Source organism: Misgurnus anguillicaudatus, chromosome 2, assembly GCF_027580225.2.
Source record: "Misgurnus anguillicaudatus chromosome 2, ASM2758022v2, whole genome shotgun sequence".
NCBI lineage: Eukaryota > Metazoa > Chordata > Actinopteri > Cypriniformes > Cobitidae > Misgurnus > Misgurnus anguillicaudatus.
Genome location: NC_073338.2, coordinates 25,934,077 through 25,948,452, shown reverse-complemented (window position 1 = coordinate 25,948,452; position 14,376 = coordinate 25,934,077). Strand labels below are relative to the sequence as shown.

Below are 14,376 nucleotides of genomic sequence, written 5' to 3'. Positions count from 1 at the left end.
GGACGCGGTTTCATTCATAATAGAAGTATTCGCATAGCCATCTACGTCGAGGTGCTACTACACAAAAAATTGTTTACATTTGTGCAGAGGTGCACTTCAGGATATACACAGCCTACAGCGTAGAAAGTACACTGGACCATAAATTGGGCTTTAATCCTAAGATGTTATTCCTCAGAGATCCATTGATCAAAACATCAGTATGTACAAAAGGCTCTAAACAAAATTAGCTTCTGGCATGATTGGGTATACAGCTTTATTGTTTGAATCTGTCAAAGTGCTCTCTCGAGATAATAAGCCTTTGGATTTGAGCAGTGCCTTCATAAATCTGTGGAAACCAAAACATAAGACAGTCAAATTTTAGCATTTTTACCAGTGAAACAAAAAAGGTATAAAATTTGGGAGTACGGTCCTGACCTGGTAAATCTTGGCATCTCTCATCAGCTTCTCCACAGGATATTCACTATTAAACCCGTTTCCACCGAAGATCTGGACGGCATCAGCAGCACACTGGTTTGCGATGTCTCCGGCAAAGGCCTTAGCAATGGAAGCATAGTACGTGTTCCTACGGCCCAGATCCACTTCCCAAGCTGATCTCTGATAGGCCATCCTTGCAAGCTCCACTTTCATGGCCATTTCAGCAAGAATGAATGACACTGCCTGATGCTCTGGGTCAATAGACAAAAACGTCCCATATATATACTTACTTTAGGTTGTCAAACATACATTCAAATACTGTACCTACCTCTGCAATGAGCTTGCCAAAAGTCTTTCTTTCCAAAGCATACTTTGTGGCCTCATCGAGTGCTCTCTGTGCAAGACCAGTGGCACCTGCAGCCACCTGAAAGTGTATAAAACATCAAGATGTAATGTAATATAATATAATAGTTGTTATTGATGAATATCCAAGACATACTAACTGGTGGTCTGGTCTTGTCAAATGCACCCATGGCAATCTTAAAGCCAGCTCCTTCTCCAATCAAAACATTCTCCTTTGGAACTACAACATCTTCAAACGTGATGCCCCTTGTATCCGAGCATCTTTGGCCCATGTTCATTTCCTGTTACCAAAGGACACATGCAATTCAATAAAACAATAAAAATAAAGTTGCCAGTATTATTAAAACACAATTTCAAGAATAGGACGCTATAAAAACTTACCTTTCTGCCAGGCTGGACTCCTGGGGTGTCAGCATCAACAATAAAGCCTGTGAAAGCCTTGCTAGCAGGGCATTTAGGATCAGAATTTGTACGGGCCAGCAGGAAATACCTAGATATCCAAAATGATACATTTTACAAAGAACAAACAGTAACACCAAAGAGGTGTGAATTATTTAGCCTAAATTGGTTTACATACCAGTTTGCTTTTCCACCATTGGTGATCCACATTTTCTGACCATTGATCACGTAGTCATCTCCCTTCTTAACAGCCTGGGTCTTTACTCCAGCCACGTCAGACCCTGCACCCGGCTCAGTCACACAGTATGCCTGTCAGCACACGCTTGGTTATCATCAACATACTGATTACTGCCTTGGAAAAGCTTTATTACTTATTATAAATACACAGACTTACACACATTAGTGGCTCCTCTGTCAATCTACCCAAATATTTCTTCTTCTGAGCATCATTACCAGCAATAATGACTGGCATTTGCTGATTTGCAAAAAAAAAAAAACACCAGAGAGCATTTGGCATTTTACACAGCAATTCCATGATACAGTTTTTAAAAAGCCTCACTGTAAAACTAAAATGAGTTCTCATTTGCATATTTTGTAGAAATTAGACTTTAAATAAAACATTTATTTAATCACACTCCAAAATGAAATCAAGACTTAACAAAACAGCAAAGACTTACTCCAAGAGAGTTTGCCTCAATAGCTGTCTGTACTCCTGTGCAGCCATAGGCCAGCTCCTCAGTGATGAGGCATGCTTCAAATATGCCAAGACCCATTCCACCTGTAATAGTGTTGGAAACATCACAAATCCATACAAATTAAAATCACTGATCCTTAAGATGCTCAATGAAGATCAAGTACCCACCACAATCCTCTGGAATATGTCCATTCATTAGACCCAACTCCCATGCTTTTTTAATCAGAGGAACTGGATACTGTCAAAAAGACACCAGAACTTTGACATTTCAAATCAGAAGGTATAAGGGATTTTATCCAAAAATTATAACTTGTTTTTTATTCACCCTCGTGTGGTTTTTTCCGTTGAACACAAAATTTATTTGGATAAATTATGGTAGCCACAGTTGATGGTAGCCATTGAAAGCAAATACTATAAAAGTCAATGGGTATGGTTAACTGTGCGCTTACCATCATTTATCAAAATATCTTCTGTGTTCAACAATAAAAAAAAACTCATACAGGTCGAGAACAACATGAGGGTGAGTAGATGACAGAATTTTCTTTTTTTGGTTGAACTCCCTTTAATACATGTAGCAATCATGGCTTAAACAACTCACTTCACCACTTTTATCATATCCTGGGGCAGCGGGGATAATCTCCTCCCGTGCAAACTTTCTTGCCAACACCTGAAACTCTTTCTGCTGGTCAGTTAACTCTGTTGAAGTATGAAATATTATTCATTTGTTTTTCGAGAACCCATTAGGCAGACATTATACTCAAGTCAAGACATACTTAATCTTCAGGCCCATTATAAACATAATTTAGTCTATTTTTAGGTTTCTAAAGATTGTATTAGACTTTTACATCCAGTCGTTCCCAATCATACTCAACACGGTTTTATTAAATGTGTTTAATATCGCGCCTGGTGATTTGATTAGTGATGTCACAACTGAATTGGACATGGTACAGAGACAATAAAAAGGAGAGAAATTAACAAAATGTTTGGTGAATACGCACATAACATGACTGAATATGTAAGGATCTGGGTGGATTAATAGTGTTACGTATATTAGGGCTGTGATGGAATTTCCCTTTAAGTTAATTTGTGTGGGTCAAAAACACATCATGAGTAAAACTGCCTTTATCCTGATTTTCATACGAAATAAAGTAGCTATATTGTTGTTGGGACATCATTATGTGCATGTATACTGTAGTTATAATTTAGTTTAAAATTGAGCCAATATTTGTGCAATTGCACCGTGCAATAAAAAGGACGCTGTATTTTAAGAAAGGGTATTTTTCAGTATACTAATTTCCTAAATATTTATATGTATATATATTTAAATGAAGTTTGCATTTTTTATGATTTACATTGTCACAATTTCAGAACAAGCTTATTAGGCTATATCCCCAACAAGCTTACATTATATCCATTATTTCTTAGTCAAATTTTTAACATTTAAGTACAGTACAATTTATATTTAACTTTTTCGGTACCTTAAAAGTTTCAAACTATGCAATTACAATGTTTAAAAAGGTTAAAATAATCAATATTCTTACTATGGTGGTGTAATGTGGCCTAATAGCTAGAGAACTGAACTTGTAACCTGAAGGTTGCAAGTTCAAATCTCACTGTCTGTGGGTTGTGACCTTTCCCCCAATTCTTCCCTGGGCTCTGATGAGATAGCTGCCCACTGCTCAGTGTGCGTGTTCACAACTTGCAGTGTGTGACAGTACGTGTTTACCATTCAATGGGATGGGTTAAATGCAGAGGTCACATTTTGAGTGAATAAATACTTGACAATCAATTCACTTTCACTTAGAGAGACAAATATTTTATAACATAGTTGACTCCGATGTTAGGTTTTTTACGGTCAAAGATTAAAACCTGTTTCAGTCGTAAGAGTGTTTCAAAGTGTCAGGTCTCGTTTTAGGTAGTCATCAAGCATGTCTCAGGCTAGAGAATATTAAGAAAAACAAACCAAAACAGAATCCTCCATGAGCTGATGTGGAGGTGGCAGCAGCAACTCTGACACCAGGTTGAGCACTAGTGCTCTGAAACCGTAGCCCAGCCTGAACACCTGCCCTCAAAACCTGTAAGACAATTATTACAGGTATATTTATATTATTCATAGTGTATATACTAAAGTCTCATAAATCTAAAAATAAGTTTAAGAGCATCAAAGTTTGATTTCACAAGAAGGAAACGTTTGTAGTAATATGTATATTCATATATAGATATTTTCGCACGTACGGAGGGTAACAAAGGCTAGAAAGTGAACCTACTACGTGCTCTACAAAAATTAAACAGATTAACCTCATTAGATAATAGATTAACACATTTTTGTATGATAATAATACATACAATAGCTTTCTCACTAACTGCGCAGTTAGGAATGTTCACTTCCATGGCTAAGTATCTCACGATCTTATCAGCTTTTATATTTACCATGCATTTACTAGAATAGCAACTGTTTGTAAAGAAACCAACAGAAATACGTCTTTACCTTATTCAAAAGCATGGCTTTTTCTTAACGAAAATGACACTTGAAAGTCGTGTAAGATCTTCACCCTCCTCCGAGCAAGAACGAAGTACACGCCAATGACCGTCACCTGTTTGATCACGTGCTTATGTACCTTTGCCCCAGTTAATTTGGCCAAATACATAATAAATACATAGATCGCGCACTGAGCGCTTTGGTCCGTAGCTGTGATTCGTCAACAGCGCCGCCATATTGGTCCTGGCAAAATAAACTAGTCAAACACAAGTGAACGTGGGGGCTTTGTCTGGGTAAAAATCACAATTACTCTACTGATTTGAATGATATCTACGTGTTGTATCTAGTTATTTAAAATATAGATAGCTAGACTTGGAAAATGTATCACAAAATTATCAGTAAATGGTAGCACTTTAAAGAAATTGTAAAAATTAATAATCCAAAGGTAACTTTGTACAGGAGCCCTCATGTTGTTGCATTCTTAAGAGCGTCTGAATTGTCTGGGAAGTAAAGTGCAAGTGTGAAATTGTCTGCTATATTTTTTAAATAAGTACAAAAGCATACAGAAACTACGAAACAGACATTTACAAAGATAAAAGAGCTTGTTATATGGCTGTATATCGTTCTTTTCATGAGTATTTTATTTTATGCATGTTACTATTTATTTTATGTTTTATGAACTTTAATTTTGGTGTGTTGATGGGAAGAGAAGAGGGGAAACCTTCATCAATCGTTCTTATTGGGAAGGATTAGCATTTATACCCCACGCCTTAGAGTATGCTACACAAATCAATGTATCTATGTATGTACATCTATGTGTGTAACAGACAGTAGGTGTGTTCGACTTCATGCGGCGCCGCAAGAACCGACAGCCGGATGGCGACGAAGTACCGCGAGAGCGAGACGAAATTAGACTTCGTATGATTTCTCTAATTGTTCTCGCGGTACTTTGACGTAATCCGGCTGTCGGTTCTTACGCCGCCGCATAAAGTCGAACAAGCCTAGTTTCTCCAGTAGGGAGAGTGATGCGAACACGCATGTGCGGAAGATGGCAAAGAGACTCATCATAGCTAGCTGCCTTGACATATGCCTGTTAGTCTGAAGAAATATCTGATGGCAGTGAAATGCCTACTTCTGTCTAGATTTCAAAAGATGTAAGATCTCGGTTAACGACTGCAAAAAAGGATAACATATGTAAATGTAATCGCTGACGGACAAACTACTACTTGTTGACACATCCTCAGTTAAGTTAGCTGTCCGGTTAGCGCACTAAAACTTGAGATATGTCTCCGGGCGACAACCCTCACACTCTCCTAGGGAGGATCCGATTTTTAAACAAATGCATTGAGTGCTTCCGAAAGAGTGAACAGCTACCGGAGTCTTTATGTTATGTGCCGAAAGAGGTTTGTTACAAAATTTGTAAAGATTCATCATCGAGCTCCACTTCCGCGTCGTCGTCAACAGCTGGTAACTCAGGTGGAAAGAGTCTGGTGCCGGTGTGGGAGAGCCCACATCAGGCCCCGCACAAAAAAACAAGCAAGTGTAACATTGAGCCGAAGAAAGGGACGTGCATACGAACAACAGGGGAGGAATACTGCAACAGCCATGGCCTGTGGGTCAAAATAAACAAGGTAATATACGCTAATAATCTGAAAATTGCAATATATTTGCTATTGCTGTCCATATGTCACTTTTAACATAAGGCATGACTTCAGGATCAGTGACGTCATGTCACTGCGTGTAATGTATGTTGATGTATCGCTGTCAGAATTGTCCACTCGGCAGTTCAGTGGCTGTTGTGGTGAATTAGGCATTCAAATGCCATTCATTTAGTCTGTTTTGTTTGTCAAACTCCCAGGAGCAGCTGGAGGAGTATCGTCCTGGTCTGGATATTGAGGAAGGCTGGATTCTGCTGTGTAAACATACAGAGGGTGGAGACAGGCTTGTGCCAGTGGAGTCTCCTGACACAATTAGTCGGCAACAGCAGCTGTTTGGCTATGACCACAAGCCTTGTAACAGGTGAACACGTGCTATTATCTTCTGTATTTACATGCAAACTTGAAAGCAAAACATATGAGGCATCTGTGTTTCTGTAGCTTGGTTGTCAGAGCTTTGCACTACCAGAGCAAAGTTCATGGGTTCGATTCACAGGGAGCATGTTTACAGATAGTATGTATTGCTTAAATGCATTGTAAGTTGCTTTGGATAGGAGTTTAAAAATCCAATGTGTAAATGTACAGTAATTAAATTAATATAATGTACGCAGATCGGATGTCTTCAGTTTAGGTACAACTCTTAATTCTGATGTTTTGCTGAATATAAAGTGCCATCATACGTGTGGATAAAAAAATCATTTTTGTAATGTTTGTGTTCTTGGTGTAGGTGGGAACAGGTGGTGGATGTGGAACACTCTTTACATTTGGGTGCCAAACCCAAAGTGGCAGAGGCAGATGAGGCTGCTGTTCAGAAGCTGAGGTGAGTGGCAGAGCAAAAATATACAATAGCCATCATCCAGATTCTGAAACCCACAAGCAAGAGGTTTTTAATAGGTTTAAGGCAGCCCTGTAAGTTACTATGCTTGCATTCTGTCTCCCAGGTATGTACCTCCAACATGGACATTTGAATGCGACGAGGACCTTGTTCACTACTTTTATGACCATATTGGGAAGGAAGATGAAAATCTTGGGAGCGTGAAGCAATGCGTGACCAGCATTGATGTTTCCTCAAGTTCGGTGTGTAAATGCTAAGAATCATGCTACTCTAGCAAATTCATCATGCGAGTACGCAAACACAGTTTTCAAAGCTTGGCCAATGCATTTGAAGTATGCAGTCGTGTTAAACATACTCACGGTGCAATATGTCGTTCTGGTAGCAACAAACCTCTTCAACTTTAAAAAAGTAGTTAAACACAAAAAAGAAAATTGAAAGTAGTAAAGCTGCCCACCACAACTTATGTATGTTGAAAAATGTACCTTGTGAAGCTTGACGTACCTTTTTTTATGTACTTGAGGATATGTACTACTTTTGTATACATGGGATATGTTTAAAACAATAAAGAGCAGAGAGATTTCAGTGTATCATATATTGTAAGTAAACTAGTGATTTTATATGGTTAAAGGAGGACCCCAGTGGTAGTGCAAGCTGCTTGACAGATGGAGACACTGAGACGTACTGGGAGAGTGATGGGATGCAGGGGCAGCACTGGATCCGTCTACATATGAAGAGAGGCACTGTGGTTAAGTAAGGGCAACTTGTCTGCTACTTTCTATTTCACTAAAAGGTGCAGTGTGTAAATTTTAGCGGCATCTAGTGGTAAGGTTGTGAATTGCAACCAATGGCTTACTCCACTGCTCACCCCTTGGTTTTGAAACACATAGAGAAGCTATGGTAGCTGCCACCGAACAAACATGTCATTGTCGGAGACAACAAAAAATTGTCCGTTAAGGGCTTCTGTAGAAAAATGGCGGCACAAAATGGCGACTTCCATGTAAGGGGACCCTCGGTGTATGTAGATAAAAAGGTCTCGTTCTAAGGTAATAAACATCATTATGAAAGGTCTTTGTACACCCTGATAATATAGTTTTGTATATTATTTTCCATTTCTGTCAAGAGATCCTTCTAAAAATTACACACTGCACCTTTAATGTATTATGTTTGTTTATATGCCACACACAAGGCTCTACCTCTGCACCTATTATACATTTTCTCTTAGCTATTTATTAATTTGCATTACTTTACTCGAGTCAAGAGAAGCTTTATATAGCAGTGCACAACATGAATGAGATGAGACAATGTTTCTCTACATACAGACACTGAGCTGCATAAAACAACATAGAGATAAAGACTATAAAAGTAGATTTTTAGCCTAGCCACATAAAGTGCTTTTGTGCAACCCACCAGTGAAATATGGCTCTGATTACAGAAGAGAGATTGTAAATATCACTACACATATTTTATCAGCAGTAGCCTAAGTATTAGATGAAGGGTAGTGTGCAAATGACAGCAATGAAATGTGATGCGCAAGGAAATGCATAAAAGCAGCACTTAAATGTACTTGACATAAAAACAATGTTGAGTGCAAGACTGTGTGTGCGGATGTGAATGTATTTCTGCATTCTAAAGACGATATTCTTCTTTCAATGTTTGTTTTCATCTCCTTTAACAAACTAATATTAACAGTGGACTCAACCGACGATAACTACATGCCTAAAAGAGTGACAGTGTATGGCGGAGAAGGAGATAACCTTAAGAAGTACAGCGATGTATCAATAGATGAGTAAGTCACATAATATGGAGACACGGTGATCCAGAAAAGTATTTTGACACTTGCACTTGAAAGTATGAATTTTATTGCATTAGAATAATCAACAAAATGATCTGCATACAAAAAGTATACATTTGCTAAACCTTTTATTTTTCAGAATTAACTATTACTGTTTTTTTAACAGCAATTTGATTGGAGAAGTCTGTGTTCTGGAAGATATGACATCACACTTGCCTGTTATAGAGATTAGGATTGAGGAATGCAGAGGTAGAATTTATTAAAAATAACAATCTCATCTAAAGAGAGAAAGGTAGACTTGTGTGTCTACATATAATCTTAATGTTTTAATGGTATTGTGCTTCTCTTTAGATGAGGGAATTGATGTACGGATCAGAGGATTAAAGATCAAATCGTCTTGTGAACGAGACCTGGGCCTGAATGCAGAAGTGTTCCAGTCTCCCAACTTAGTGCGTTACCCAAGACTCGAGGGCACGCCTCCTGATGTCCTCTATCGACGTGCATTGGTCATTCAGAGGTAAGGCACTTAATATGTTTGCTTTACAAACAAAGTATGTAAGATGCTGTAGATAGCAGATTGTCTATAATCATTAGTTTAGGTAGAAACTATGTGACCCTCTCTGTGAAATCCAGGCTAAGGTCTCATAACCTAACTCAGTTGATATTACAAATGTCAAAGTTATTTTTCACGTCATGGTCTTTTAATTCTGTAGGTTTATCACACTTCTGGACAATCTGTTGCCTCACATGGTTCCTGCATGGGACTACAGCCTTGGAACATTCAGCCAGATCAAAGTGAGTATTGTTGTTTAAGACAAGTTTGTCAAATGTCTTCATAATTCTTGTCATATTACTATAACCATTTCTGTATTTGGACACTTAAAGGGCACCTATTATGCCCTTTTTACAAAATGTTATATAAGTCTCAGGGGTGCCCAGAATGTGTCTGTAAAGTTTCAGCTTAAAATACCCCACAGATCATTTTATAGCATTTGAGTAAGAGCAAAAATGCACCTTTTTATGTCTGTACCTTTAAATGCAAATGAGTTACTGTTGCTCACTCCCTTATGTTACGTTTACAGGGGGCGTTAACGCTTCCCATTAACTTTTAATGGGTGACGTCAAGCGTTGCCAAACTAAATTGTGGATCCATCACGCCGCAAACATTTCTCAACTTTTCAAGCTGCAACGCATGCGTCAGCCAATCAGATCACCTTATGCAAATAACCTAAGCAGAGCCAGACAATTATGTTTATGGAAGACCGGAGCATGTGTTGCGGCCACTGTGATTGGCAGTTGGTCAAGCATTAACGCTTTCGCCCTGTGTGAATGTACCGTTACCAAGAGAGACAGTGAGCGCTTGAAGTTAAAATAGATCTGATTCCTGTAAAATACAGTCGGAGACAGTAGTATCTCACTATTGAGATATGGTGGACAGCGTACAACTCACTAAAGGCAGAAACTATGGTAATGCAGGACTGTTAGTCAGTGGCCATGGTGTGGTGTAATGTCACATTAACAAGAGAATCAAAACAGCATGTCTAATGAGACTGCTTTGGTTTAATGGGTCTAAAAAAAAGTGGGTGGATTGTAAAATGTCAGAAAACAGCATGTGCTAAGCTCTAAATGTGTTTTTCTTTCCTCAAACTCTACCCTGCCCTTTTAGAGCATAAAACAGTTCCTGTTATTGTCAAAGCGCCGCTCTGCCCTCATCACCCAGTGCCTGAAAGACTCGGAGAGCAGTAAGCCTAACTTCATGCCACGTCTTTACATAAACCGTCGCCTGGCTATGGAGCATCGTGACAACCCCACTTTAGAGCCCACATGTAAAAACGCTGTCTTCACTCAGGTACTCTCCACGACAAAACATGTAAAAAAAGTTTTACGCTTTTATTTCAGGTAATAAAATGCATAATACTTGTTTTTGATCATATTGTGTAGGTGTATGAGGGTTTGAAGCCATCTGACAAATACGAAAAAACTTTGGATTACAGGTAGTCACTCTCATTTAATTATTACTTTATTATATAATACAGACATTTATTGAAATCGTTACAATCTTTTTGAATCTTTTCTTGGATTCAGGTGGCCAGCACGATATGACCAGTGGTGGGAATGTAAATTTATTGCAGAAGGCATCATTGATCAAGGTTAAATAGCGATAGACTTCTCTTCCCCTATGTAATTCTAACACAGTATCCAGTCCTCACATGTTTTGTCCCTGTCCCATAGGGGGTGGATTTCGAGACAGCCTGGCAGACATGTCTGAAGAGCTGTGTCCCAGTTCATCAGAATGCCCCATGCCTCTTCCATTCTTCACTCGAACCTCTAACCAGGTAACGCTTATCATACTGTTCTGCTGGCTTCCTGTGTAGCCTAATATTCTGACTTGTAAATAGTTATGTAGTAGCTATGAATGTGTTTTGTATAATGATAACTGTTTTTTTATTGATGTATTGTTATTAGGGAGCTGGAGAAGCTAGAGACTTTTACGTGCCGAATCCTTCATGCAGAGAATTCAACAAGTTTGAGTGGATTGGGCAACTTATGGGAGCAGCCCTTCGCGGGAAAGACTTTCTGGTCAGTAGCATAATTGCAGTGGTGCTCTTAGATTAATTTAATGTTAATATTAAATTAAATTATCTTCATCCTTTAGGTTCTGGCTCTTCCAGGGCTTGTGTGGAAGCAGCTAATCGGAGAGGTTGTTAGCTGGAGTAAAGACTTTCCTGCTGTTGATTCCGTGTTGGTGAGAAACTTCAATATCTCAACATGCGTTCGTTTCTTTCCAGCTTTGCTCCATGTTCAGTGCTGACTGGTTTCTTATCCAACATGGAATTAATAGATCTCTCACAGCGTGTGATGTTTGATCTGATTCATTAGGTGAAGTTGTTGGAGGCTATGGAGCATATGGACAAGGAGACGTTTGACTTTAAGTTTGGTCAGGAACTTGTATACACCACACCCCTGAGTGATGGGCGACTGGCGGAGCTAATTCCAGGAGGCAGTGGAGTAGTGGTCCAATATGAAGATCGCATGGAGTTCATACGCCTTGTAAAGAAAGCAAGAATTGAAGAGAGCAGAGAACAGGTATTTGCTACATGGAGTCTTGCTAGGTCAGTTTTGTCATAAAAACACCTATTGTGTCGGGAATTTGCAGGACAACAGCGTGCTAATAGCAACACTTTTAAGATTAACTCTGTTAGTGTTTTTTTTTTCTAGTTTCTAATCAAGTTTGTGTTTCTGCATTGCAGATAGCAGCCATGCAGGCTGGACTAATGAAGGTGGTGCCACAGGCTGTGCTTGATCTCCTAACATGGCAGGAAGTAGAGAAGAAAGTGTGTGGAGACCCAGAGATCACAGTGGAGGCCCTTAAACGCCTCAGTGAGTGATACACCTGCTGACACAAACATTATAACTGATGATATCTTACCTCAGCATAAATCTTGTAGGCACTGCACTGAAAGCAGTGGAGCATGCAAATGTTTTTAGCTTTAAGACCTAGATTGTATTCATAAATTCCAAAAGTATTTATTGTAAAATAGGGATGCTCCGATCAATGCCGATCTCCACTAATAATACGTGGCCGATCACTATTCTGAATCGGGACAGCCGATCTTATTACAGCTATTTCATGTACTGCGGCTTTTGATTAGTAAGTCCTTATCGATCTAAAATCACTGTTAGTTTGAGTCGTTTATAACATGCATTTGAAAAAGCAACACTCGTCAAACATAATTATTAAACATATTCTTTATTATCATGAAAATACCTGAAAAGGTTTGAAGAACAGCAATATAAATATATCCTTCAGCCATTTCATGGAGCTGCGTGTGTTAGTGATGGTCGTTTTCGAAGCACTGCTTCATGAGGCTTCGAAACATTTACGAATCTTTTGTTTCGAATCAGTGGTTCGGAGCTTGTTGCAAACTGGCCCAAGTCACGTGATTTTAGCAAACGAGGCTTCATTACGTCACAACTGTTTTGAAACGTTTTGAAAATCCGATGGTTCACCGATTGATCACATGACCTGTGCCAAATATGTTTAGGTGAACTCGGGTCAGTTTTATTATGAAAGTTCATAAAACATTTATACTTCTGACTAATAACACTGCCATTTTGTCTACTTTTTGTTTATAGACAATTTTAATGACAAAAATGTGCATAATTAAAAGGGTAGTTCGTTTTAATTATTTGTTTGCCCTAAATAAAACTAAAAACACACAATATACTTTTAACTACGTCTTAACTAAGTTAAATAATTTTTTTTAACATATTTTAATACAAATCTTGCTATTATTTTGTTAAAAAAAGTGTAAAATGTTTGGACATATCTGCTTTTACACTATTTTGACCAGCAGGGGTCGCCAGCGTGTGTGGTATTTCGAACTGCTTCGAAAAACTGAATCAATTTTCGAAGCAATTGGTTCAATTGATTCGAAGCTTCGAAAATCTTAATTTCTCCCATCACTAGTGTATTGTTCTTCGTCTACAGCGCATTTTGAGTTTCTGCACGAGAGCGCCCCCTGGCTTTTGGATGTGGCGGCATTTCACCGTAATTCATTGAGAAACATAGCAAGCATTATCGGCCGATCGATCGGAGCATGCCTATTGTAAAACATTGAATTGTATTTACATTATCACGAACTCGCATGACATTATGAAATTGACGAATTTACATTACATTAATCTATAGTACTGTGATGACTTAAAATGTGTTTTCCTTCCTATCAGCACGTTTTGAGGACTTGGAACAAACAGATGTCAGAGTGCAATATTTATGGGAAGCCCTCATGAACTTCACTAATGGTTAGTCAGGTTTCTTGTTGTGCATGAAAACATTTTTATAGTAATTTTTACATTGGAAGTGTTTTTTGCTAATGTTGATATATTTTTATTGTTACCAGAGGATCGTAGCAGGTTTTTAAGATTTGTGACTGGCAGAAGTCGCCTTCCTGCCCCGATCTACATCTTTCCAGACAAACAAGGGTAAGTAAATAAAGTACCAATAGCAAATAATATATGAAAGTCTTTAAACGTGGCCACAATAAACAGTAAACAAATCCATGTATGTTTTTCTCTAGGTCTGAAATCACGGATGCACTTCCTCAATCTTCCACATGTTCTAGCACCCTTTATCTACCCAAATACCCAAGGTTTGTATTTGTAAGAAAATTGTACTTGAGTGGTATAGCCTCTGATTAAGATATCACATTGTTTGACTGTATTGTATATAATTCATCTCATTCCACAGTGCTAAAGTTTGTGAAGAGAAGCTTCGCTATGCTGCATATAACTGTGTGGCCATCGACACAGACATGAGTCCCTGGGAGGAGTAACTTGATATTGCCATGTTTACAAATTTTACTTTGGAATCTTTTGCATCAATTATCTGTAGCTTTCAGCAGCATCGTACACATAACCATGTCCACTCTATTGCCAACCTTGTATGTACAGAATAAATAAAAATGTTATAAATGAACAGTTTTTTTATTCTTGCAGTTTGAAATTGGAAGAGATAGGGAAGACATAAAGTGGATTTTAGGAGTCTGACAGTACTAAATGAATTTTTTTAAAGTTTTTTAAATGAATTGTTTTTTTATTACAAACTATAATTAAAAATTATCATGTGTGACACTGTCTGTATAATCCAGCCTACTAATTTAATTATGAGATTCGGAGCATCTAAATTTGATTTCACACTGATTTCAATATTTGGCATGACTTTATTCAATATTACAATTATCA

At 38.2% G+C, this 14,376-nt stretch overlaps 2 protein-coding genes across 2 annotated transcripts; one reads left to right on the top strand and one right to left on the bottom strand.

The window, feature by feature from the left end:
• Positions 1 to 228: 228 nt before the first annotated feature.
• On the bottom strand, positions 229 to 4,512 carry acadm (acyl-CoA dehydrogenase medium chain). The gene is made up of 12 exons (XM_055202139.2): positions 4,359 to 4,512; positions 3,834 to 3,945; positions 2,469 to 2,566; positions 2,039 to 2,108; positions 1,854 to 1,954; positions 1,571 to 1,651; positions 1,355 to 1,485; positions 1,159 to 1,267; positions 918 to 1,058; positions 743 to 838; positions 415 to 663; positions 229 to 325 (listed from the first exon to the last, which is right to left on the bottom strand). Exons 1-12 carry the CDS (start codon positions 4,371 to 4,373, stop codon positions 254 to 256), a joined length of 1,275 nt encoding a protein of 424 aa, XP_055058114.2. The 5' UTR covers positions 4,374 to 4,512; the 3' UTR covers positions 229 to 253.
• An 867-nt stretch (positions 4,513 to 5,379) lies between these two features.
• hectd3 (HECT domain containing 3) lies at positions 5,380 to 14,110 on the top strand. The gene is made up of 21 exons (XM_055202138.2): positions 5,380 to 5,980; positions 6,208 to 6,368; positions 6,732 to 6,824; positions 6,946 to 7,081; positions 7,468 to 7,589; positions 8,512 to 8,625; positions 8,798 to 8,880; positions 8,983 to 9,148; positions 9,345 to 9,426; positions 10,298 to 10,480; positions 10,573 to 10,625; positions 10,717 to 10,781; positions 10,864 to 10,967; positions 11,098 to 11,211; positions 11,288 to 11,377; positions 11,512 to 11,718; positions 11,883 to 12,012; positions 13,363 to 13,437; positions 13,536 to 13,617; positions 13,713 to 13,784; positions 13,883 to 14,110. The coding sequence occupies exons 1-21, from the start codon at positions 5,633 to 5,635 to the stop codon at positions 13,965 to 13,967; spliced, it is 2,565 nt and encodes an 854-aa protein (XP_055058113.1). The 5' UTR covers positions 5,380 to 5,632; the 3' UTR covers positions 13,968 to 14,110.
• The last annotated feature ends 266 nt before the right edge of the window (positions 14,111 to 14,376 follow it).

Coding starts and splice junctions, on each gene's coding strand:
- acadm (XM_055202139.2), bottom strand. Junction 1,486..1,570: donor CAGAGGAGCCACTAATGTGT/GTAAGTCTGTGT, acceptor GTGTGCTGACAG/GCATACTGTGTGACTGAGCC. Junction 1,268..1,354: donor AATGGTGGAAAAGCAAACTG/GTATGTAAACCA, acceptor TTGGATATCTAG/GTATTTCCTGCTGGCCCGTA.
- hectd3 (XM_055202138.2), top strand. CDS start 5,633: ATGTCTCCGGGCGACAACCCTCACACTCTCCTAGGGAGGATCCGATTT. Junction 7,082..7,467: donor TTGATGTTTCCTCAAGTTCG/GTGTGTAAATGC, acceptor ATATGGTTAAAG/GAGGACCCCAGTGGTAGTGC. Junction 11,212..11,287: donor TTCGCGGGAAAGACTTTCTG/GTCAGTAGCATA, acceptor TTCATCCTTTAG/GTTCTGGCTCTTCCAGGGCT.